Source organism: Pan troglodytes, chromosome 9 (assembly GCF_028858775.2).
Source record: "Pan troglodytes isolate AG18354 chromosome 9, NHGRI_mPanTro3-v2.0_pri, whole genome shotgun sequence".
Taxonomy (NCBI): Eukaryota; Metazoa; Chordata; class Mammalia; order Primates; family Hominidae; genus Pan; species Pan troglodytes.
The window spans coordinates 128,359,904-128,384,021 of record NC_072407.2 but is presented as its reverse complement, the minus strand read 5'-3'; the positions used below and the strand labels follow the sequence as shown (position 1 = coordinate 128,384,021).

General features: G+C 54.0%; 2 protein-coding genes across 8 annotated transcripts in view; one reads left to right on the top strand and one right to left on the bottom strand.

Annotated features, from left to right (window-relative positions):
- Nucleotides 1–24,118, bottom strand: part of ST3GAL4 (ST3 beta-galactoside alpha-2,3-sialyltransferase 4) — a 104,365-nt gene that overhangs the window by 10,109 nt on the left and 70,138 nt on the right. Inside the window, exon 9 of one of the 3 annotated variants that reach the window (XM_063782589.1) lies at nucleotides 649–751. The exons of the other annotated variants lie outside the window; for them this stretch is intronic. Coding sequence (XP_063638659.1) covers nucleotides 671–751 — 81 coding nt within the window. The 3' untranslated portion in view covers nucleotides 649–670. Of the gene's footprint in view, nucleotides 1–648; nucleotides 752–24,118 lie in introns of those variants that run through there. 3 annotated transcript variants of the gene reach the window in all.
- KIRREL3 (kirre like nephrin family adhesion molecule 3) overlaps nucleotides 1–24,118 on the top strand; it is a 584,143-nt gene that overhangs the window by 558,210 nt on the left and 1,815 nt on the right. The window contains exons 9-17 of one of the 5 annotated variants that reach the window (XM_016922483.4): nucleotides 276–424; nucleotides 2,558–2,685; nucleotides 4,336–4,462; nucleotides 8,879–8,979; nucleotides 12,423–12,621; nucleotides 14,141–14,176; nucleotides 17,918–18,025; nucleotides 20,138–20,247; nucleotides 23,703–23,789. In XM_016922483.4, coding sequence (XP_016777972.1) covers nucleotides 276–424; nucleotides 2,558–2,685; nucleotides 4,336–4,462; nucleotides 8,879–8,979; nucleotides 12,423–12,621; nucleotides 14,141–14,176; nucleotides 17,918–18,025; nucleotides 20,138–20,247; nucleotides 23,703–23,789 — 1,045 coding nt within the window. Of the gene's footprint in view, nucleotides 1–275; nucleotides 425–2,557; nucleotides 2,686–4,335; nucleotides 4,463–8,878; nucleotides 8,980–12,422; nucleotides 12,622–14,140; nucleotides 14,177–17,917; nucleotides 18,101–20,137; nucleotides 20,248–23,346; nucleotides 23,525–23,702; nucleotides 23,790–24,118 lie in introns of those variants that run through there. The other 4 variants (XM_016922479.4, XM_016922485.4, XM_016922484.4 and 1 more) reach the window with 4 other exon arrangements.

Here is a 24,118-nt window from a genome sequence, read left to right as displayed (position 1 = left end):
CCCTCCAGAATAACCCACTTGTTGAGTGCCACTGACTGCCTGGTGACCACAAACCAAAGCCCACTGCCTTCACAACCACCTGGGTGGGAGCAAAACCAACTCTTTCTGAGCCCTTGAAGTAGCCCCTCTGTGAAGATTCCCCTTGACGGACCCCAGAGGACTCCCCACTTGCCACGCAACCCAGGCCTCATTTTTCCATGGGATGGATGCGTCCAGCTCCCGGAGGGTTGGCCTTGCCACTCAAGGCCCACATCAGCCCCTGGCCTTTGTTGCAGGTGGGCCAAGCGGGGCCAGATCATCAAGGAGGCATCTGGAGAGGTGTACAGGACCACAGTGGACTACACGTACTTCTCAGAGCCTGTCTCCTGTGAGGTGACCAACGCCCTGGGCAGCACCAACCTCAGTCGCACGGTTGACGTCTACTGTGAGTGCAGTGGTGCAGGCTTCCCCAAGCGAGCAGGCATCCACTGGTTTCTGCTTAGAGCTGGAGAAACCAGGGCTAGATTCATTGCACACAACACAAGCTTCATGTGTCATGAGCGTAGGATGGTTTGCACTCGACAAAAGCTGCTTTGTGCATTGTTTCATGTTTATTTCAATCCCTATCATGACCCCATGAGTCAGGGTCTTGGCTGGGGCTGCTATGACACGTTACCATAGACTCGGTGGCTTAAATGGCTGAAATCAGGGTGCCATCGTGGTGGGTTCTGGTGGGGACTCTCTTCCTGGCTTGCAGGCAGCTGCCTTCTTGCTGTGGCATCCCATGGCAGAGAGAAAGAGAGAAGCAAGCTCTTGGGGCCTTTATTCCAAGGGCATTAATCTCATCACGAGGGCTCCACTCTCATGATCTAACCCCCGCCCCTGCAAAGCTCCTCCTCCTACTACCATCCCACAGGGGCGAGGATTTCAACTTACGAATTGCAGGGTTGACGGGGGACACAAGCATGCAGGACATCATGGGTAGATATTTATTCTCATCCTCTGAATGAGGAGATGGAGGTCTGAGGTCACACAGTAGGTGGCCGAATGAGAACTGAACCCAGGCAATGACCAAATCCATTGCCCATTCACACATTCTGCTGCCTTCCACTGAGGGGACTCACAGACGTACCTTCTTTTTCTTTTTCTTTCTTTCTTTTCTTTTTTTTTTTTTTTTTTTGAGACAGTCTCACTCTGCCACCAGGCTGGAGTGCAGTGGCAAGATCTCTGCTCACTGCAACCTCCAACTCCCTGGTTCAAGAGATTCTCCTGCCTCAGCCTCCCGAGTAGCTGGGACTACAGGCACTTGCCACCATACCCAGATAATTTTTGTATTTTTAGTAGAGACAGTTTCACCATGTTGGCCAGGATGGTCTCAATCTCCTGACCTCGTGATCTACCCACCTCCGCCTCCCAAAGTGCTGGGATTACAGGCATGAGCCACCGCACCTGCCCATCCCCTCTTATTCACTGGAGGTCCAGCAGGGACCCACAGCAAGGCAGCGCACTGCCATGGACTAGCTGGCTGGATGTGTTCAAAACAAGCATCCTTAGCTCATGCACTGCCCCTTACAGTTTTAAACTTGCTTTTACAAACTTTAAAAAATCTGGCCCTCCCCCTCGCCCTTGAAGCCTCCGAAGAAAGTGCTGTTACTCCCTTTTTACATCAGGGGACTAATCGCAGTCTCCTGGCACCAGGCTTCAGGCTCTGTCTGCTCCCTGGAAGGAGCACTCTGAGGCCTGCCTGGCCACGGTCGGACCCTGGTCCTGGAACCCGCCCCCCCCCCACGGCCCCCACTGTGTAGACCAAGCTTGGTCTACAGGAGGCTCCAGACATGCTGGGGAAGGTGGAGAGGAGCCTGCATTCAGCTCTTTAATGCTTAGGAGAGGGGTCGGAAGTGGAACCCAGGGCTGCTCTACTGCAATGGGGGTGACACAGAGGCTGGAACGGCTGTAATAGGAGGGTGGCCTGAGAGCACCGGGTGGGAAACCCTGGGGGAGGAGGCGTGGGTCACGAGAGCCCTGCCTTCATCACCCTGCATCTCAGAGCCCCCATCCCACCCCAGAGGTGCACCAGTCACTCGATTCCAGGTCACGAAGGCTGAGGCTGGAGGAGATGGCAGCTAGCTTGAAGGCAGAGGCATGAAGATCCCAAGAGCCCAGATTTCCAGGGCAGGAGGAGGGCCCCTGCCCGCCACTGGGGTGGAGGGGCTTCCGCAGCTTTCTAGCACCGGGCGTGATCCAGACAGAGGGAAGGGGATGAGAGCCCTGGAGGTAAATCCAGGAGAACCTGGTCTCCAGCACCTTCTTCCCAGGCCCCACGCTGCCGACCACCTCCATGGGCCCAAGAGAGGCGAAGCCTCAGGGAGAGGGGTCTCCTCCTTGCTTCCTGAGTCCCACTCCCAGATCCCAGACCCCGCCCGGACATAAGACTAAAATGGAAGCGACTGAGGTGGCACAAGTACCCCACTGCCTGCCTCCCCCCAGTCAAGGTCTAGGGGGAAAAGGAGGCAGCAGCAAGGAGGATCCCAGAGCTCCCCACCCACCTGAACCTGTCTCCTTCTTCCTCGCATCGCAGTTGGGCCCCGGATGACCACAGAACCCCAATCCTTGCTCGTGGATCTGGGCTCTGATGCCATCTTCAGCTGCGCCTGGACCGGCAACCCATCCCTGACCATCGTCTGGATGAAGCGGGGCTCCGGAGTGGTGAGGCTGCAGCTCAGACCTCGGGGCACCCCTGGCAGGGGGCGGGGACAGTGGAGCAAGAAGGAACTGCTGCCCAGGCCCCTCTCACTATTAGACTAGGGGAGTCAGCCTCCAGTGTAAGCCACAGGGAGAAAGATCCCAGAAAGAGGAGGGGGAACCCAGGCACCCCCATGTGCCTGTCCCACCCTGAGCACATTCAGCCATTGCACTCTTGCCCTGTCCTAAACCTTACAAGAAAAGTAGGTGGTCACCAATGTGCTGGGAGGGAAGGCACTAGAAAGGCTTTTCAAGTGGGCACAGTGGCACACACCTGTAGTCCCAGCTACTCAGGAGGCTGAGGTGGAAGGATCACATGAGCTCAAGAGTTTAAGTCCAGCCTGGGCAACGTAGCAAGACCTTGGAAAAAAAAAAGAGAAGAAAGGAAAGAAAGAAAGGAAGAAAGGAAGAGAGAGACAGAGAGAGAGAGAGAGAAGGAAGGAAGGAAGAAAAGAAAGAGAAAGAAAGAAAGAAAGAAAGAGCCTTTTAAACTTCCCCCAAATAAAGCCACCCTTAGCCTTGGACTTGGGCTTCACTTTCCTGTGTTCCTTTTTTTTTTTTTTTTTTTTTTGAGATGGAGTTTTGCTCTTGTTGCCCAGGCTGGAGTGCAACGGCGTGATCTTGGCTCACCACAAACTCCGCCTCCCGGGTTCAAGTGATTCTCCTGCCTCAGCCTCCTGAGTAGCTGGGACTATGGGTATGGGCCACCACGCCCAGCTAATTTTGTATTTTTAGTAGAGACAGGGTTTCTCCATGTTGGTCACACTAGTCTCAAACTCCCAACCTCAGGTGATCCGCCCACCTCGGCCTCCCAAAGTGCTGGGATTACAGGCGTGAGCCACCGTGTCCAGCCTTTGTGTTCCTCTTTTAAGACGTATATATTCTTCAGCGCATAAGAGATTGTCAGATGTCCTCACATAGGAAGGAACAGGGAGAGCCCCAGGTAGGGAAGCAGGGGGACCAGAAGGAAACCGACCTTTGTGTGGCCTGTTATGTAGCAGACGCTGCATTATCCTACCAGGCTCCATACATAGAAAGGGAGCATCTGAGAAGATAAGTAACTGACCAAAGAGACACAGGTGTTCACTGCTGGAGCCGGGATTCGAACGCAGACCAAGCTCATACCAGAGCCTGTTTTCATCACTCCAAGCTATATCCCAAAGGGATCCTGAAAATGACTCTCAAAACAGGTCCAGGAGCCCCCAGAGAAGTTCAGCTGTAGGATCATGTCACCCATGGCTAGCCTGGGAGAGGAGAAGCCACCGCAGGTACAGGGAGGTTCCTGTAGGAGGAAACCTGGAAGTCCCCAGGCAGGCATCCCCCTCCTCCGGCACATGTGCCCCCACATGCCCCCAGCCCACAGGGCTGCGCCTGGGATGTAACATCCTCAGTCACACGGGGCGGCCTCTCTGCTGGTGCAGTCTCCTCTGTACAGCCCACAGGCATTGTCTGGGCCAGGAAACTTTTGGCCTCTTTCCTCCCCACCTTGCTTCCTACTGAGATGCCGGAGACTGCCTCAGTTACCCCAGGCCAGCCTCTCAGCTGCCTTGTTCCCAGAGACAAGAGTGCACCCCTCCACCTGCTCTTGGCGTCTGAGCCTGCCAATTCTCCTAGGTCCTGAGCAATGAGAAGACCCTGACCCTCAAATCCGTGCGCCAGGAGGACGCGGGCAAGTACGTGTGCCGGGCTGTGGTGCCCCGTGTGGGAGCCGGGGAGAGAGAGGTGACCCTGACCGTCAATGGTAAGACCCTCGCTGGGGTGAGCCAGGCCTGAGGGAGGGAAGAAGGACCTCAGGCATCTTGGCACCAGGCATAGCCCCAAAGGAGCTGTCACTGGCTCTGGGCCTTGCTGTCACCTCCAACTATGGGTAGACAGCAGTTAGGTCCACCTCCTGGATTCCCTGTCAGACGCAGGCCGAGGGAGGAAGGGCCTGGGTAGTTTCCTAGTCACCTCTCTTTTTGTTTGTTAGCTTTGAAGGGGTCTCAGCCCTGAGAGTCGTGGGTGATGAATTTTATCCTGGCCAGGAAAAAAAGCATCAGAGGTCACTAGGCGGCCATCGTGTCCACCCTTTCATCCACTCACCATGGCCTTGGCCCGTGAGAATTTTTTGTTGCTTTTTGTCTTTTGAGATGGAGTCTCGCTCTGTTGTCCAGACTGGAATGCAGTGGCACGATCTCAGCTCACTGCAACCTCACCCTCCTGAGTAGCTGGGACTATAGGCACGTGCCACTACGCCCAGCTAATTTTTGTATTTTTAGTAGAGACAGGGTTTCACCATTGTTGGCCTCCAACTCCTAACCTCAAGTGAGCCACCTACCTCGGCCTCCCAAAGTGCTGGGATTATAGGCGTGAGCCACCTCTCCTGGCCCCATGAGAATTTAAGAGAGCATCTCTGCAGCTCCTGATCAGCCTCTTCCCAGTGCGTGTGAGTCACCCCGCCAGGGAGCCCTGTCACCGTCTCCACGAGGCCACGTGTTCAGGGGCCCCCTTGAGGGCAGGGAGCATGTCTTATTATATATAATAAAAATAATTGCAGCAGGGGAGTATTTTCACGGTGGGAGTTAGTAGATGAATGACTGTTACATGAAATATGTAGGGACAAGGGCATCACACCAGGCCTGAATGATGGGGTGTAGACAGTCATGGAGAAGCTGAGACCTGGCTCAGGCCAGACCCAAGAAGGTTGTGGCACCAGGACGCAAATGCGGACGTCCCTGCCCTATCTGGTGCTTTGGCCACAGGCAAAAAGCAAAGCTGCCAGTTCGATTCCTCTGCCGTTTCCGAATGCTCCCCCCTCACCTCTGTCATGCCCACTGCCCTTTGGGAGGCCCCTGTTCCCACCATAGCCTGACTCAGATCAAAACCCCAAAGCTCTGGGCCCCTGCAGGAACTGAACCACCAACATTTGCAGGACATCTGGGTCCTGGCCCCAGAGCAGGGCCCTCCTGAGGTCTCCAAATTAGCTCAGTGGGCTTCAGCTTCCTCTCTACCCAGAAAGCCACCTGCTGATGGCCTCATCTATTCTCCCCTTCGCTAGAAAACCAAAACCAGCTTGGTGTCTCCTCAGCCATACCTCTCTGCTGTCTCCATTCACCAGCTCCCCCCACACCGCCCCGCATTTCCATTCCTCTCCCCCCACCCCAGAGTCATGGCAGCCCCCAAGGGAGGCTGAGTCTACCCAGACCCCAGCACGTTCACAGCCACCTGTCCTGGCAGAGCCCTGACTCGGAGCCCTCCTGCCTTTCCTGAGTGTCCCCAGGATGCCACCAATAAATTGGCACTGCAGGGCTAAAAATAACAGCATCTGATCGCGCCTCCGTATATCCATGGCAACACAGGCTGCAGCCTTTTCCTTTCAGCTCAGGTGTCTGACACTCGGCTCAGAGCTCCAGGCCCCAGTGAAATCAGCGGCCCTCCACACAGCCCGCGCCGGCCAGGGCACTCGGAAGTCAGGCTGTCTGTGCCTGCAGCCGGCTCTGCTCTGCTGGCCCTATGACCAGCCAGCCCGGGACCCTCACACTCACTCATGCACTCCAGGGCCCCCAAGCCTGGAGCATCAAATGAGCATTGGCGTTTCTGGGGAAAAGCAGGTGGATAAAGGAGGAGCTGACATCTGCTGTCACTTTAGACGTTCAGACATTTCCAAGGGAGATTTAAAGAGATTTCTTGAGGAGAGAATGCCCCCTGGGGAACACAGGCCTGGAGGGACATTTCTCTTGGACGGGGAGGGCACTGAAACCCGGGCCCTGGCGCTGACCAAGGTTGAATCTGCACTCTCCAGGTCTCTTTCTCTCCCCTCCTCTGCCTCCACCCCTGCCAGCACAAGCTCCCCGAGGCTTCCAGGCAGAGAAAAGCTGGAGGGATTGGAGGGAAGCAAAGAAGCTGCTTGTTTATTTCTTGACTAGGGTGGCCTCACACACCTGGAGGCAGGTGGATGAGTTCAGTGGCCCCGGAGGGGAGCGCACCAGACTTGCCAGGGGGCGAACTGTCTGCCCCTGCTTCTGCAGAGCAGGCAGAGGGAGGGGGGACGCCCAGTGGATGGGACCTGGGCATGGGCTGGAGGGAGCTGGTGATATGAAAGCATTCAAATGAGATCAGGTTTTTATCGCGACAAATCCCAGCCTTGGACAACTGCTGGCCAGCGCAGCAGTCCTTTGGGAAAGAAATTGGCACAGACCTCAACCGATTTGGCTCAAATCAGGTATCTGCAGGAAGGGGAGAGAAATCTTACTAACCCTCACCCCATTTCCCTTTATCCTGGTTTTCATTTTCTTTTAAGAAGCAGATGCATTTGATGATGGCTTTTAGAATCATGAAAACCCCTCAGGGAATTCCTAGCTCCCGGGAAGCACAAGGAAAAGGTTGTGTGTGTGTGTGTGTGTGTGTGTGTGTGTGTGTGTGTGTGTGTGTCTGTGCATGTTGGGTTTTTTTTTTTTTTTTTTTTTTGAGCTGGAGTCTCGCTCTGTCGCCCAGGCTGGAGTGCAGTGGCGCGATCTCGGCTCACTGCAACCTCCACCTCCCAGGTTCAAGCAATTCTCCTGCCTCAGCCTCCCAAGTAGGGAGGCTAAATACTAAATACTAAAAATTTTTGTGTTTTTAGTACAGACGGGGTTTCACCATATTGGCCAGGCTGGTCTTGAACTCCTGACCTTGTGATCCACCCGCCTCAGCCTCCCAAAGTGCTAGGTTTCTAGGCGTGAGCCACCGCACCTGACCAGAAAAGGTTTTATATTATCATCACGTTTTAGTCCAGCAATAAAACAAAGCACCATCCGGTTCCTAAAACATCAATCTCCTCATCTTTTTGGGTCCTAGACCTGTTGGAGCTGAAGGATTTTTAGGAAGGAGGGCAGCGCTCAGCCCATTCTTAAAGCCATGGAGGGTCCCCCACGCCCACCTCACGCTGCCCCGAGCCCTTTTGCCTTCTCAAACTCAACAGAAGTCACTGGAGTGTCTACAGTACCTTTTCTCCCTTGGCTGAGAGCTACTCATAGAAATGCAAATCTGCTTTAATTAAGGTGGCTAATAAACAGCAATTATGTTTGCAGCAATTTTTGTTTTGTTCCTGCATAATTCTGTGTGTTCTCCAGATGCGTTGCTCCCGGCTCTCTTTCCTCTGGTATCTGCCATCTAAGTCCCAACTGTGACCCCAGGGATTGGAAAGGGAGCATGACAGTTTCCGTCCCTACACCCATCCTTCAACCACCCAGCCCAGCCAGGAAGCCAGCAGAGCCCAGGCTAAGCTAGCTGCTCCTTCTTTTGTCTTTCACGGCCAGGCAGGCGTCACAGGAGAAAGACTTGGGTTAGGTAACAGGCGGAACTGGACAGGAGGCGCTGGGGAACAGGCTCCCCTCCACCAGGTGAACTCTCTTGGCTGTGCAATGTGGTGAATGAGACAGGCGCTCTCAGAACCTGACACCCATAAACATGTGCCACACTCTGTGATATGATAATATTGGGGTCAGTTTGGGAGCCATGGCCTCACTTGGGCAGTCTGGGTATGGACGTGGAGGCAGACAAGATGATGAACTGCAGGACCTCCTGAGACACAGGTGGGAGGAGGGCTGTGAACACGGCCAGCGCATGCATTCCCCCTGTCCGGGGTGATTCCCGCCCTAAGGAGAGGGACAGCAACCATTTCTTCCCGTTGGCCCGTCTGGCCGAGCAGCTCCCATTTGTTAGGCAAGGGCGCCCTCTACTGGATATCTGAGAAAGGGCTTGCAGGGGTGCCGCTGGCTGAGGCGGGGGAGTCTTCCTTCATCTAGACACCTCCCCACCCCCTCTGCAGGCTTACCACCTCCTCCCTAAAGCTTTCCCCGTCCGCCAGATAGAATTATTCTCTCTCCTCTGAAGTCGGTTAGCACTTTATCTGCACCGCTCCTGTGGTACTAACACTCACCACCTTTTATTACAGTTATTTGTATCTTCTGGGGGTTCTGACTTAGAAGCATTCGCTCATGATCCCTTGAGAGGTTTATGACTGAATGCCTAATTTATCTCTGAGTCCTCTACCTTGCACTTTACCTTGCACATACAGGCCTTCGGCAAATGTTTGCTGAATGCTTGGATTAATGAATACACTTCTGAACCCACCCAAGAGGGCGCCAGCAGGGACGTGCCCTTCCCGGGTGCCTAATGGGACGCTGTTTCTCAACAGGACCCCCCATCATCTCCAGCACCCAGACCCAGCACGCCCTCCACGGCGAGAAGGGCCAGATCAAGTGCTTCATCCGGAGCACGCCGCCGCCGGACCGCATCGTGAGTGCTCCAGGGACGGCGGGCGGGGGCCGGGCCAGCAGCCCGACAGTCACTTTTGCCAATACCTGGGTGGCCAGCCAGGCGGTGCACACCTCCGAGGTTCCTCTTTCTTGCTGAGGAAAATTATACCTGCCTTGGCTGTCTTGGAAAAGCATCGTGAAGACACAATTGCAGGCCTTTCTCAGAATAGGCAGTGCTCTCCCAGGGTTCAGCTGCCATTCTGCTGAGCTCTGACATGAACGGCTCTGACCAAATTCCGCAACCTAAGGGCAGAGGGGCACACGAGGGTAGTGGAGAGAAAAGACAAATGACTTCTTCTCTTCCTGGGCTCCAGGCCAGTCTTTAGCAAAATCTTAGAGCGCAGGTAATAGTTAGCAACCCCTTTCTGTGCCTCCTGGAGCCCTCCTTGCCAGGTCTCCGTGGCCTTTACTGTCCATGGTAGCCTGCCCTGTTGCCTATCAATCGTCCCCTCTAAAGTGACCATTCCATTCTCTCTCCCTTCCTCAAAGAACTTATCCCTGCAATGCAGCTAAGGCAACTGAGGAGTCCACCCTCAGCGCCTCCTACCAGCTATCTGCTTGGTTTTTTTGTTTGTTTGTTTTTTGGGTTTGTTTGTTTGTTTGTTTTTTGAGATGGAGTCTCGCTCTATCACCCAGGCTGGAGTGCAGTGACGCAATCTCGGCTCACTGCAACCTCCACCTCCCAGTTCAAGCAATTCTCATGCCTCAGCGCCTCTTGAGTAGCTGGGATTACAGGCATCTGCCACCACACCTGGCTAATTTTTGTATTTTCAGTAGAGATGGGGTCTCACCATGTTGGTCAGGCTGGTCTCAAACTCCTGGGCTCAATCGATCCTCCTACCCCAGCCTCCCAAAGTGCTGGGATTACAGGCATGAGACACCATGCCCAGCCAGTATCTGCATTTTTTTAAAGGGAGGGTCTTACTGAGCAGGGAGCCTCATGTCTGTAATCCCAGCACTTTGGAAGGCTGAGGTGGGAAGATCGACTGAGCCCAGGAGTTTGAGACCAGCCTGGGCAACATAGTGAGACCCTGTCTCTACAACAACAACAAAAAAATTAAGGTGAGGGCAGAGTCTTTTTTTCCTTCTTTCTTTTTTGAGACAGAGTCTCTCTCTATCACCCAGGCTGGGTGCAATGGTGCAATCTTGGCTCACTGCAACCTCCACTTCCTGGGTTCAAGCAATTCTCCTGCCTCAACCTTCCAAGTAACTGGGATTACAGGCACCTGCCACCACACCCAGCTAATTTTTTTGTATTTTTAGTAGATAAGGTTTCACCATGTTGGCCAAGCTGGTCTCAAACTCCTGACCTCAGGTGATCCAGGGGCAGAGTCTTGTACTCAAATCCGTCTAAAACTGGAGGGATCTCAGGCATGAAAACAAAGAAAAGTGAGCATTGTATAGCACTACTCGGGGAAAACTTATTTGTAGTAATTCCCAGTGTATGGCAAAATCCTGCTAGAAGACTGTCCAGGGGTGGAGTGGGCAGGGCAGTTGTGCAGGGAGGGTGGGGCTGGCCCAGATGTGAAGCAGCTGAGGTCACCCCTAACCCGTGCATGCGGGGGCTGAGACACCCAGGCTGCACCAACTGAAACTGTCATCCTGTAAACTAAGATATTATTAGAGTATTATTGCTGCTACACGCTTTCTCAAGCATTCAGTTCATTCACTGTCTGAAAGATTCACAAAAAAATTGCAAGAACTCATGAATAAAACTAATACCTACGCCTCCCCATTCACTTTGCTTTTTAATGTTTTTAATTATAAATGTAACACATGCTCATTGTCAAATATTCCATTCACTCTTGGACATTTTCACACCTTCTCTCCAGAAATATCTGATTCTAGGCCAGCGGTTCTCACTGGCCCCAGGGGACATTTGGCAGTGCCTGGAGATATTTTGGTTGTCATCACTTGGAGGATACTCCTGGCACCGGGTGTGTAGAGGCCAGGGTGCTGCTGACATCCTGCAATGCCTGGGACAGCCCCACAGCCAGGAATGGGTCAGTCCAGCGTGACAACAGCAGCAAGCTTGAGAAACTCAGTCCCTCTCATCAGCCCTGAACCAGGATATACAAGGCGCTTACACGATGAGGTGCAGACAGTGTATGTGGCCGGCTCTGAAAACTGTTAACCAGCAGCCCTGTAAACTAAGGCACACGAAGGTGATCGCAAACACAGCTCTGTAGACACATTTCTCACACAGACATACAACATCACACAGGTAGACGCGTTCATGGGGCTGCTGTCCTAACTCACACCCGCCCAGGCAGCCACAGTCCCGGGGGGCATTTGTGTGGAGGCACAGTGCGCAGGCCAACAGGGCACCCACTTTGCCCAGAAAGATGCTCCCCAGGCCCCTTTCTGGGATAGAAAGACCCTCTGAGGATGCCCCAGAGTATGTGTGTGTACATGTGTTTGTGGATTGTGTACATGTGTGGTGTGGGTGTGTTACCGTGTACATGTGTCATGGCATGTGTGAACATGTATATCTGTTGGTAGTGTGTGTACTTGTGTGTGTGAGCACATGGTGTGTGTGTATGTCATAGTGTGTGTACCTGTAAGTACACATGATGGTGTGTATGGCGAATGTGTGTATGTGTTGCAGTGCGTGTTGTGGTATGTACATGTGTGTAAGCATGCTTGTATTGTGTGTTGTATTGTGGCATATGGTGCGTGCATCTTGGTGTGTGTGTGCATGTGTACATGTATTTCGGGGAGTGGCTGTGTGTTGCATGTAGATGTGGTGTCGTGTCTGCCATGTGTATGTACATGTCTGTATCATGTTTTTAGTGTGAAGTGTGATGTGCATGTACTGTGATGTGTGTATGCATGTTGTGGCATGTGCACATATGTGCAGGCATGTGTGCGATGTGATGTGTTGTGTGTGCTTTGGTGTGTGCATGTGTTGTGATGCATGTTTATGTGTGTTGTGGTACATGTACTTGCATATGCATGTTTGTAGTGTGGTGTGTGTGTACAAACCTGTGTGTATACACATTGGTGGTATGTGTACGTGGTGATGTGTGTGTTATAGTGGGTGCACACTTGTGTGTGTGCAGAGCTGTGTGTACACATTTGTGGTGTGTGTAGTATGTATATAAACGTGTTGGCCATGTGTGGGGAGCTGTGTATAGACGTGTGGTGTGTTTGTGTGTTGTGTGTGCACATGTGTACCTGCATGTGGGTGCCGTGTGGGATGCTGTGCATGCCCATGTGTGGTGATGCGTGTTGTGTGTGTACCTGCATGTGTGCATATTTGTGGTGTGTGGCATGTGTGCCTGCATACATACCCGTGTGCACATGTGTTAGTGTGTGGCAGTGAGCATGAACATGAGCAGGACAGTGGCACTGTGACTCTGGTGTGGGCGTGTCCTGGGCCCCTCTGGTGGGGTCTCCTCCTGATTCTGCGCCCCCGGGCAGGCCTGGTCCTGGAAGGAGAACGTTCTGGAGTCGGGGACATCGGGGCGCTATACGGTGGAGACCATCAGCACCGAGGAGGGCGTCATCTCCACCCTGACCATCAGCAACATCGTGCGGGCCGACTTCCAGACCATCTACAACTGCACGGCCTGGAACAGCTTCGGCTCCGACACTGAGATCATCCGGCTCAAGGAGCAAGGTGAGAGCTGCCAGGGCCATGAGGGAACGATGAACGATGGCACCAGAGGGCCCTCTCCTCACCTAGGTCAGGGCACGGGTGGCTGCAAGGTGGGCCAGGGCCCAAGGACAAGCCACAGTGCTCTTCCTGGCTGACCACACAGCCTAGCCAGCCAGCAGCCTCCTCAGCCAGGCTCTCACTGAAGCAAGGGGCACGAGCCTCCACCAGGAACCAAGAAAGGGAAGAACACAGCTCAGAGGGGCAGCCCTTGAGGGCGATGCTTCAGTGGGAGGTGACCACAACAGTGAGCAGGCTGGTGGCAGTGACAAGCTGCCCAGCAGCCTCCAGAGGCCCTGGCTTCTGTGCCCTGCCCTCTGCCATGGGCCCTGGTCTGACACCAAAGTGTCGTGCCTGGGTGGAGCGTGGGATACACTGGCATGGGTGTGCTGGGAACCTGGCCCAGTCACAGTTAAGATGACAAGCCCATCCAGTTACTCAGACAGAAGTCCCACAGAGGGCACCCAGGCTAAAGCTAAGGGGTTAGGCTTGCTTGTCCAGATCCCTAGGGTCGGGGGCTGAGCTCAGACGACCTGCAGACCCAGGAGGCACATGGACCCCTGTACCTCAAAGGCAACGCTGGGCAAAGCAGCCAGGTGGGTGAGAGGGAGGAGGCAGGAGGAAGAAGCCTCACCCCACTGTGCCCCCATGCGCTGACGTCCCAGCTCCTGGTCAAAGAGGCTCAGATCTCCAGCGTCTGCTCAGAGCTCTCAGGCAGAGACAACAGGATGGGGAGCCTTGGAGGGGCACGGAGGGGTGGCTCCAGAAGCCCCACCACAGCCAGCAGCAAGCCGGGTTCTGAGAGGGGCAGTTGATCTTGCCCTTTTGCCAGCAGGGGCTAAGCCATGGTGGACCAGGGATTCGTGCTCAGCTGGGCCTGGGCCTCTGGATGGGCCTCGGGGGCCCAGGAGGCCTCAGTCCTGACGGTCTCTGACACCCTCTTAGGTAAAGGTCCATTCGCAGGCTGTCAGGCCCAGCAAGAGATTCTAGGCCAAGTGGGTGGTCTCAGCTGGGCCCCCAGGCCTCAGTGGGCCACACCAGGATCACACCTATGGGTCAAATCACACAGCATCTCCCAACACCTCTTCCCTAATAGGTGCTGCTTTGCATAATGCTTTGCACATAATTTGCATAATATCATCCACACATCATCCCAAACCTTCCTGGTCCCCTGTTGCCTACCCTCCGTGTCTTCCCCTTGGTGCCCCCATCCCCATGCCCTCCCCCGAGTGTTCTCACCCCAACCCTCCCAGACCCCTCTGAGACGTGATCTCTCTCCGGTCCCTAGCCCCTCCAGAGTCTCTAAGTCAGCCTGAATGAACTCCAAGTTCAGCTGGGCTAGCCTGGATCTGTTGGGGGTCCCAGAGACATGACTGGGAAAGGAGCCCCTCACCCAGCCCCCCTCAAGCAGCTATATTCCCAGTCCCACCCCACCCTGGCCAGCCAGGCCCTGGCTGTAGACGCTTGCTTTATTTCCAAACAGGTTCGGAAATGAAGTCGGGAGCCGGGCTGGAAGCAGGTACGGAAGGAGATGATGAGAATGGCCCTGGGAAGGGGGGAAGGGACTTCTTGGCTAGCTGGGGAGGGAACCCAGCAGGGGGTAGGGAGGCCTGTGCTGGCCACTAATGTCTCTGCCCTCCCCCGTCCTGAGGGTTTAGTGTAGTCAAAGCAGTGGGGAGAGGAGGTCCCAGCCAGCTTGGGCCTAGGGACCCCAGAGACCTGTCTCCTGCCTGCCGCTGGAACCCACAACTCCTTCCTCTCTGGGACACTGGCTCTTGCTCATCCCCGCTCCATTCCTTCCATCCTTTCTCTTCAGGAGCCCTGACTCCTGGCCTCTGGGGTCAGCTGGCCCCTGTCCTGACTGCCTTCTGCTTCCAGGCTCTCTCCGACCCTTCCCACTTCACATCATCACCAGCTTGGCCACTGCTTCCCAGGACACCGGGGGCCCCCAGCCCCTGCTGTGGCTTGTGCAATCCATGCTTGCTGTTTGCCACCCCTCCCTACTCCTGCAGTCCCCATGGAAGTGTCATCTCACCCCAGGCTGAGGCTGCAGGGCAGCGCCTCCCTCCCCAGGCACACGCAGCAAAGCAGTCATCAGGCCCCCTGGGCGGAGTTGCTCTCAACCCCACCCCGAGCAGAAAACCAGAAAAGAGAATCAGGACCAGCAAGCCAGCCTCTATGGCCATGCTGAAGACTTGAGTGGTCCTCCATCCCAGGCCTCCTGCCACACTGGCCCCTGGCCTCTGTTACCTCCTCAACAAGCTCCACGTGGGATCCTCATGCCCCTGCCTCTGCCCCTCCTGGCAGACATGCCCCTATCAGAGCACCAACCCAGGGCACAGGTTGCTCACAGAGGCCCCTGCAGCCCATGCTGGGGCAACCCAGAAAGCTGCCAGCCTCCCGCTGCCTTCTCCCCGGGTCCATGCTAGTGCTGAGGGTGGTGTCTCCTGTCTCCGTGTCTCCTGTGTCTGCTGACACTCATCCAGAGCTCCCCAACACCTTCCCCCCTCGGTGGCTGACTCCTGGTGCCTGGCACACCTCCTTGGATGGAGGGGAGGCTGAGTGGGGACAGCCCCTCCCTCCAGTCCCTCTCCAGGAGCCATGCAGGGAAGGCTCTGTGCAGAGAGGAGGGGCCTGCACATCGCCCTAGGCCAAACCTCAGGAAGCCAGGCAAGGAGGAAACACACACAGGCAGGCTGGGGACTGGGAAGAGATGGCACCTCGGGGCACTCGCCCCCACAGGACCCCCTGCTCTCCCCCTGCCCACCTCCCTGGTGACCGTTGTCCAGCTAAGAGGGCACCCCTCCCCCAGCCGTCAGCAGCGTGTGGAAACGTGGGCTGGGGATCCCAGGATAGGAAGGCACCTTCAATGCTGCTGCCCAGCTCTCCAGGGTGCAGACAAGGCACTGAGGCCCAGAGGTGTTAAGAGCTTTCCATGGACATGCTTTGGCTCTGAGTTCCGCTGAGACAAGCCCTGTGTTTTTCCAAGGAAACTTACTAGGAATCTGAGGAGAAACCAACCCAAATCAATCCAATTCAAAAGCAGAGAACCAATGAGCTGCCACAGCAGTTTCCCTTTCTTCATGGAACTAAACCTAGAGACATTGTCGTCTATTGGTCAAGGCAAGCTCTGCTGGGGCCCAGCCCCTTTTCTTAGTCTGACTGTTGAACCAACGCGAGCACCTCGCGTTTCAATCCCTAAGTGTCCACCATTCCACCTCCTCTTGGTCCCCTCCCTGTCACCCCTACAGCTGTCCTGGCCACTAATTGGTAGGTAACCAATGGCTTCGTGTGCAAGTCCTGGGGTGGCAAAGGGATGTGCCAGCTTAACCAGCAACACTGCCAGCCAGGGGCGCCAGCTCCCTCTGGCCGGAGGGCAAATGGCTGCCACCCTACCCCACCCCTCGATACCTCCTCCCAGCAGCATCTTCAGAGGCCAGGGTTTGAGGTCTTTCTCCTCCCTTTAAAGAAAAAGACAACAAGAGGCTTAAAACCCAGAACTGATACCTAGCTGTCCCCACTCGCCCACACTGATGAACGCAGGGTAGGCTGGGGAGGGGCTCAGTCTTTAAAAGGAACTTTCCTGGCCTTTAAGACTGTGAACTGCTGATCGGGAACGATGGCTCACGCCTGTAATCCCAGCACTTTCGGAGGCTGAGGCGGGCGGATCACCTGAGGTCAGGAGTTTGAGACCAGCCTGGCCAACATGGTGAAACCCTATCTCTACTAAAAATACAAAAATTAGCCAGGCATGGTGGCATGTGCCTGTAATCCCAGCTATTCGGGAGACTGAGGCAGGAGAATCGCTTGAACCCAGGAGGCGGAGGTTGCAGTGAACTGAGATCGTGCCACTGCCCTCCAGCCTGGGTGTCACAGCCAGACTCCATCCCAAAAATAAAAGACCGTGAACTGCTGGTGACCCCTTCCCAGGTAACAACAACAGCAAACACCAAACAGGGCTGGGTGCCAGGCTCTGCCCCAAGGCCTCTGCCCACATTCACCCAGCTCAAGCCCATAACAACCCTCAGAGGGGCCGGTACCATTATCCCCATCCTACAGATATAAGAGAGGCAAAGTCAGTTGCTCAGCAGAAGGAATGGAGCCAGGACTCGGAGCAGCAGCAGTCTGGGCGGTACCGAGCACATGAGATGTGGGGGATCTCACATGTCACTCTGTGGATGGAGCTGGACAGGGTGGGAGTGGGGTGAGTGGAGGGGTGGGGGCAGTGAGAGGAGACCTGGATTGACCCTGGCTGGGCAGCTCCTGTGTGTCCTTGGCCAAATCACTTGACTTCTCCGGACCTCAGTGAGAGCCCCAAGCTCTCCCTGCCCCAGCATTCTCTAGTTCTATTCCTGATGGATTCCTCAAGGCCCTAAATCATGTGCTCAGACCCCACTTGCAGCTGTAGAAGGGCCAAGGCTGTGTGGAAGATCACCCCCGACTCCATCCTTACCCTCCCTGTCCCTACCCCCACTCGGCTTGGGCAGGAGACAGGCCGCAGAGACTCAGCAGGGGTGAGGGCTTGCCTGCCCGGTGTGTGGGCCTCTCTTGCCAGGAGGGGTGCAAGGATGCTCAGAGGGGCAGCCTTGAGGGAGAAGCTGCAGACCTAGAGATGGAGGGAAAGGGGCCTCTCTCCTTAGAGAGGTGGCAGTGGAGAAGCTGTAACCCTGCTCCCTGGACCCTGAGACTTGGACACCTGAGGGCCACAACTGATGCCCAGCAGACCTGCAGGGAAGCTACTTAGACCTGCAAACACTAAGAGCCGGATGTCCTCTATATTCACCCGAGAAAGGGAAGGGAATGAGAGAACATACTGAACAAACAAGGGCAGTGACCATAGTCATTTTTCCAAAAAAGCCAGGGCCTATGACTCACTGGCCACTGTGTGATAGAGCATTCCTGTTTAATGCCAGAGAGAGCTCCATCGTGCCAGCCCCACCCCTCGTCTCCGGTCTTCCTGTCCCCTGGCCCTCCCTTCTCCGTGTCTGCCTGCCTCGCTCTCCTTCCTCTGCCCTTTACCTCAGTTCCCCCGCCCTCTCCTCCACCCACCAAGCCCCTGTGTCCTCCACCCTGGTCTTTGCAGTCCCAGCTAGAGCTGACCCCAGTTGGACTCGGCCTGTGCCTGCCCAGGCCCCACTGAGGCATTTCCCAGGAGGGCCCCATGTGGCAGGGGCTGCCCCCGCAGGAACGGGGTGAGATCTTGGGGGGATAGTAGGCCATTCCCCATCCCTCGTCAGCTGTGCCCGCTTCTCTCCCACAGAGTCTGTGCCGATGGCCGTCATCATTGGGGTGGCCGTAGGAGCTGGTGTGGCCTTCCTCGTCCTTATGGCAACCATCGTGGCGTTCTGCTGTGCCCGTTCCCAGAGAAGTACGGGAGGGAGATCCGGGATCTCAGGGAGGGGGACAGAGAAAAAGGCCAGGCTTAGGCTGCCCCGGAGAGCAAGTAAGCAGGAGTGCAATGAACAGGGGGCCTAACAGTGCTGTGAGCTCCTGGGGCAGGGAGTGGGTCTGATGCATCGGTGTATGTGAGCCTGGGCAACATGGCGTCTGGCAGAGTGGGCACTAGGCTGAGGTTGACCTGGGCTAGACTGAACTTCATCTGCAGGGCAGCCAGCATTTTGGATTGAACACATAGCTCTTTCAGTCAGGAACTGTACAGAAAGATAGGGGGAAAAGCGGTTTGTGGTTTGATCCTTGCTCTACAAGAGCTGTTAGTCTAGAGAGACCCCATCTCTACAACAAAATAAAAATAAAGAGCTGCTAGTCTCACCAGAAAAGCAGGTCATTCACACAGCTGTGGGGGAGTGGGTGGGGAAACAATAAAGGAATTGCTTTGAGCAAACTTTTAAAGGTCTTCAGTGATTACCAATAAAATTCTAGTGTTTGTGCATGCTTGAAGAATTGCGTGCACCGAGGAGATAACATGTGAGAGATTGGATGGCAGAGAACAGGTGAAGACAATGGAGACACAGTGTTCCAGTCCCACCTCTTCTGCCACATGACCCTGGGCCAGCCACAGTTATTCCAGGCCTGTCTCCTCATTTATAATGAGGACATGACTCTGATGGCCCCATCTGGCACTAACATTATATAAGTGTAATGCAAAAAATGAATCGCCAGAATGGGTCTGCTCCTCTGCCACTCGGCAGCCTGCACATGTTTGAAGAAAGCTGTTCCCCTTGCATTTTCTGCACTCCGAGCTAAGCAGCCTTGGCTCTCAAGACCACCCCAGCAATGATGTGGTCTCAGGACCTCCATCACCACCGTCTCAGTGGAAATTATAGGGAAGCATACAAATATATACACATACGCATATATATACGCATATATACACATATATATACGATTTTTTTTATATAGGGTCTCTCTCTTTTGGCCAGGCTGAAGTGCAGTGACACGATCTCAGCTCACTGCAACCTCCGCCTCCCAGGTTCAAGCGATTCTCGTGCCTAAGCCTCCTGAGTCGCTGGGATTACAGGCGTGTGCCATCATGCCTTGCTATTTTTTTAATTTTTTGCAGAGACAGGATTTCACCATGTTGCCCAGGCTGGTCTCGAACTCCTGGCCTCAAGTGGTCCGCCTGCCTCGGCCTCCCAATGTGCTGGGATTACAGGCGTGAGCCACCGCACCAGCTCCTCAGGAATTTCCTTTTTTTTTTTTTTTTTTTTTGAGACAGAGTCTCGGCTTACTGCAGCCCCTGCCTCCCGGGTTCATTCAAGCGAGTCTCATGCTCAGCCTCCCGAGTAGCTGGCATTACAGGCACCCACCACCACGCCCAGCTAATTTTTGGATTTTTAATAGAGATGGGGTTTCACCATGTTGGCCAGGCTGGTGTCAAACTCCTGACCTCGTGATCTGCCCACCTCGGCCTCCCAAAGTGCTGGGATTACAGGCGTGAGCCACCGCACCCAGCCAAGAATTTTCTAACAGAGCTCTCCAACTAGAAACAGCCTGCCTCCTGCAGAAGTAGCAGTAAAGCTTCCATCACGGAGGCGTCGACAGAGAAGCTGCCCACTGCCTCAGGGGCGTTTCTCTTTGGATGGGGGTTGACCATGGGCACTGTAAGGTCCCTTCCAACACTGAGATTTATGGTTCTATGAATGGAGGGATTAGAGCCCGCCTGGTAGAGGAGGTCAGAGAAGACTTCTAGAAGGAAGTGAGAATTCAGTAGGATGAAAAGGACCTAGCTCAGTAAGGTGGACAAGTGGCTGAAGACGATCTTTCAAGCCAAGGGTGCATGGCTGAGGGGCACGTGACAGGAGCCAGGCCGGCCATGGGGTCAGCCTCCTCTGAGGCCCAAACACCCACAGCATCTCCATATGGAGGTTCTATTGGTGGGGGGCTGGTGAAGCTGCTGAGTTCAGGGGCTGGAGGGGAAATGCAGAGGGTGGCAGGGCAGGGGCAGGGGACTGCAAGGGAGCTTGACATCTCAAAGGTAAGAACTAAATCTATCATCTACACTTTACTATTTTATCTCCAGATCTCAAAGGTGTTGTGTCAGCCAAAAACGATATCCGAGTGGAAATTGTCCACAAGGAACCAGCCTCTGGTCGGGAGGCTGAGGAGCACTCCACCATCAAGCAGCTGATGGTAAGAATGCAATTACGCCCCATCCCATCCTGTGACTCCATTCCCAGAAGGTCCTGGGACTAGAGGCTTCTCAATGAACTAGATGCTTCCAAAAAGCAGAGCAGCGTTCAAGATGCCCCCTGCCCACCCCACAATAGGTGAGGCACACACTCTCAGCCAACAAATGTGAGTGTGTGCCTGCTGTACTGTGCTTGTGTTCTGGCAGACTCAAAGACATCTAAGATGCAGTCCAGGCCAGGTGCAGTGGCTCACGCCTGCAATCCCAACACTTTGGGAGACCGAGTTGGGCGGATCACTTGAGATTAGGAGTTCGAGACCAGCCTGGCCAACACGGTGAAACTACATCTCTACTAAAAATACAAAAATTAGCTAGGCGTGGTGGTGGGCGCCTGTAATCCCAGCTACTTGGGAAGCTGAGGCAGGAGAATTGCTTGAACCCAGGAGGTGGAGGTTGCAGTGAGCTGAGATCAGGCCACTGCACCCCAGCCTGGGTGACAGCGAGACTCCATCTCAAAACAACAACAACAACAACAAAAATGCAGTCTACCCTTCAGAGAGCCTGGCTCTTCAGTAAGGAGAAAAGACACATGCATAAATTGCCACAATATGTTGTTATATAACATATAATCTCCTCCCCTCCCCCGCACACACACACATAGCTATTATAGATATTCAATACATGTCCCTCTCCCTCATCCCCCGCACCCCACCAAAACAGTCTGCAAGAAACACAGGTTCCTCCTTGGGGACTGGATTGCCAGTCAACTCATCACTTCTCCAGGCACATCAAGCCTGCTCCTCCTCTTCCGAATCCCCATTTATGGGCCATCATCTACCCAGCTGTCCAAGCAGAAACCTAGACAACCATGCTAGAAGTTTCTGGTTGCCTCGGTCGTAACATGTTGGAGTGGAGGCAGCAGAGCAAGGGATATAGTAGATGGGCTTTCTGGTGCCTCCATGTCCTCATCCATGAAATGGGTCTGAAAGCCACAGTATACAGGGCTGTGGTGAGGGTGAAGTGGACAAAACTCAGAAGGGCTTGAAGCCCATGGAACACAATAAGTGCTCAAGAAATACTAGCGGTTTATGTTGCTAGAGGGTGAGCAGCTGCTGCTGTGTTCATCCCGGGGTCTTCGGAGACTTACACAGGCCCTGGTAGAGGCTCACAGACGTTTACTGAATCAAACTGACTTTTCCCTCGGCTACGCTTTCTCTCTCCAATTGATTTCCAGGTCCTGTCAATTCCACTTCAAAAAGTGTCTCAAATGTGTGCCCCACCTGTCCTCCACCATCACTTCTTTACTTCCGGCCTCATCATTGCTCCCCTGGATGATTACAGCAGCCTCCCAGTTGGTCTCAGCCTTGTAGTCTTTTGTCTCTTTTCTCAATCCACCCTCGAGAGCCTTGAGAAAGCAGCCTTTCTAAAATGCAAATCTGGTCCTGTTACTTGCCCACTTAAAATCCCTCGGTGGCTCCCCACATCTGCTGGACAAAGCCCAACTTCCTGGTGTGCCATCAGGGCTCCTCAGTGCCAGGCAACCACCAACCTCTCCAGCTCCATTTTCCGGCCAAGTACATCTGGCCTTCCAGACATGCCAAAGAGCTTGATTCCTGGCCTTCGAATCTTTTGGACTTCAAAGGCCTGTGCACCGGCTGTTCTCTCTGCCTGCTAATTTTGTCTGTTGAATCTCACATTCTCCCATAACAATCAACTCCAAGATGTTCCGGGCTTGTCCTCCCCACCCCTGGCGGAGCTGTGCACCTTCTGCTCTCCCAAAACACTTTATATGTGCCTCCTTTATAGTGCATTCCCCCAATTCCATGTCAGCTTCCCCAGTTATCCCAGAGCTCCTCAAGGGCAAAGGTCATGTTTCTGAGTCTACGCTCATCTATTTCCCCTGGGGCCTAACACAGGGCCTGACACTGTTAAAATTAACACAGTGGAGTGTTTAGTTTTACGAGGGAGGAAACCACAGCCTAGATGTGAGAAGGGATGACGTCTCTATACTTAAGCTTAATCATGTGTGTCCTTCATCCCAAATGGGACCTTGAATTCTCTCCCATTGGGACATTCTGTTTGCCTCAGACTGTCTCCACATCCCTTAGTCCAAATCCACAGGCAAGAGTGGGGGCAGCTCAGTGTCAGGTGGGAGCAGAAGGGACCTGCTGAGGGCTCTGGGCTAAGCCATCCCTTGAGGATATCGTCATTCTCGCATTCCCTTCACCTCCTGGCCCCAAGACAGCCCCATCTGCAAGAAGGGGCAGACTTAGAAGTTGAATCTGATGGGAAAGAAGGTCTCCAGTCCAGACAGTGCCAGAGCATTTACTGGAAAAATGAACCGCATGGTCTCCTTAAGTGAGGAGGCAGCCGGGTGGCCGCACTTTGGCTGATTCTACGGGGCTCCAAAAAGAAACGAGGAAAGCAGGTTGCAAGGGAGAAGAAACATCCCGGCCCAGAGAGTAGGAGGGAACCTACTACCTATACCGTGCAACTAGCAGAGACACATGGCAAGCCTCTCCTGTGTCACAGGTTAAGCATCACTGTGGTTATTCAGATTAATTCATATGCCCACTGTGTGTGGAGTATGCTTTTTCATCTTATGTCTAATAATTTTATTAATTTTCAGTAATTTAGAGCTAAGCCACTTTGCCTATTCATTCAACATATACATACCATTTGAAGCAGCTCTATTGTATATCAGGCACTGTGCTAGGCATTGGCAAATCAAATAATTAAGAGATTCCATCCCAAAAGCAGGCAAGGTCAGTGACCACAACATGCAAAGCACTGAACCAGGTGTGGGAGGACCCAGAGACAAGCAGGAAGTGATCCTTGCCCTCAGGCTGTTTGGCATCTCTAAGGAAGTTAACTTTTCATGAGAATAACAGGTGTGGCCCATGTCGCCAGCATCTCAGATGGTTATTCCTTGTGACTCCCTAAGGCCTGCACTAGGCCTGCACGCTGGAAAAGAAACTGCCCTAAGGAGCCTTGCCATGCCCAGTGACTGACATTCTGAAATTATTTATCTACAAGTCCATCTCCCTGATGAGCAGAGCTGTATCTTAATGTACGTTAATCTGTGGATCTCTGGTCCTTAGCAGAGCAACTGGCCGGCATTTTACAATAAACGTTCAGTCAATGGAATTGAATCAGCCATGGGAGATCTCTGGTGATGCCCTCGCCCAAGCGAGGAAAGTATGGCCTCGGATACCTGCCCCTCGCCTCCCCTAACTGCCCCTCACCTCACCTACTCACCCACCCCCCCTCAACTGCTTCCCTGTCTCCTAGGATGGGGCTCCAGGAACTCATCTTGACTCTTTCACATGGTCCAGGCAGTGAGGGGTGGTGGGGGTTATACAGGGCAATCTTTTGAGTTTCTGATCTCATCTTTTCCTTGGGGGAAGTGGAGGTTTAGCCACCTCCTATCTACTGAGCAGCCTTTGTTGGGTTGCAGATGGACCGGGGTGAATTCCAGCAAGACTCAGTCCTGAAACAGCTGGAGGTCCTCAAAGAAGAGGAGAAAGAGTTTCAGAACCTGAAGGTAAGAAGGGCCCCGGGTTATAAGACACTGCCATGGAATCTGGTCTTTAGCTCTGATGGCCCAAACCCCAAATCTATACAACAAATGACAGCAAGTCGGAGAAGAAAAGGTCAGAGGCCAGCTTGGTGGCAGGTGCCCGTCCCTGCCTAAGGCACCTGCTCTCCCTACCCCAACGCTGAGGAGGCTGAGAGAGCTAAGGCTGAGACTCCCCAGTTCTCTTCCACAGCCTCCTCACATGTAGATTCAAAAATGAAGCATCCATGTTCTGGATAAAAACAATTAAAAAGCCTGACTTTCAAATGACCCTGCATTGCCCTGACATAAACCCA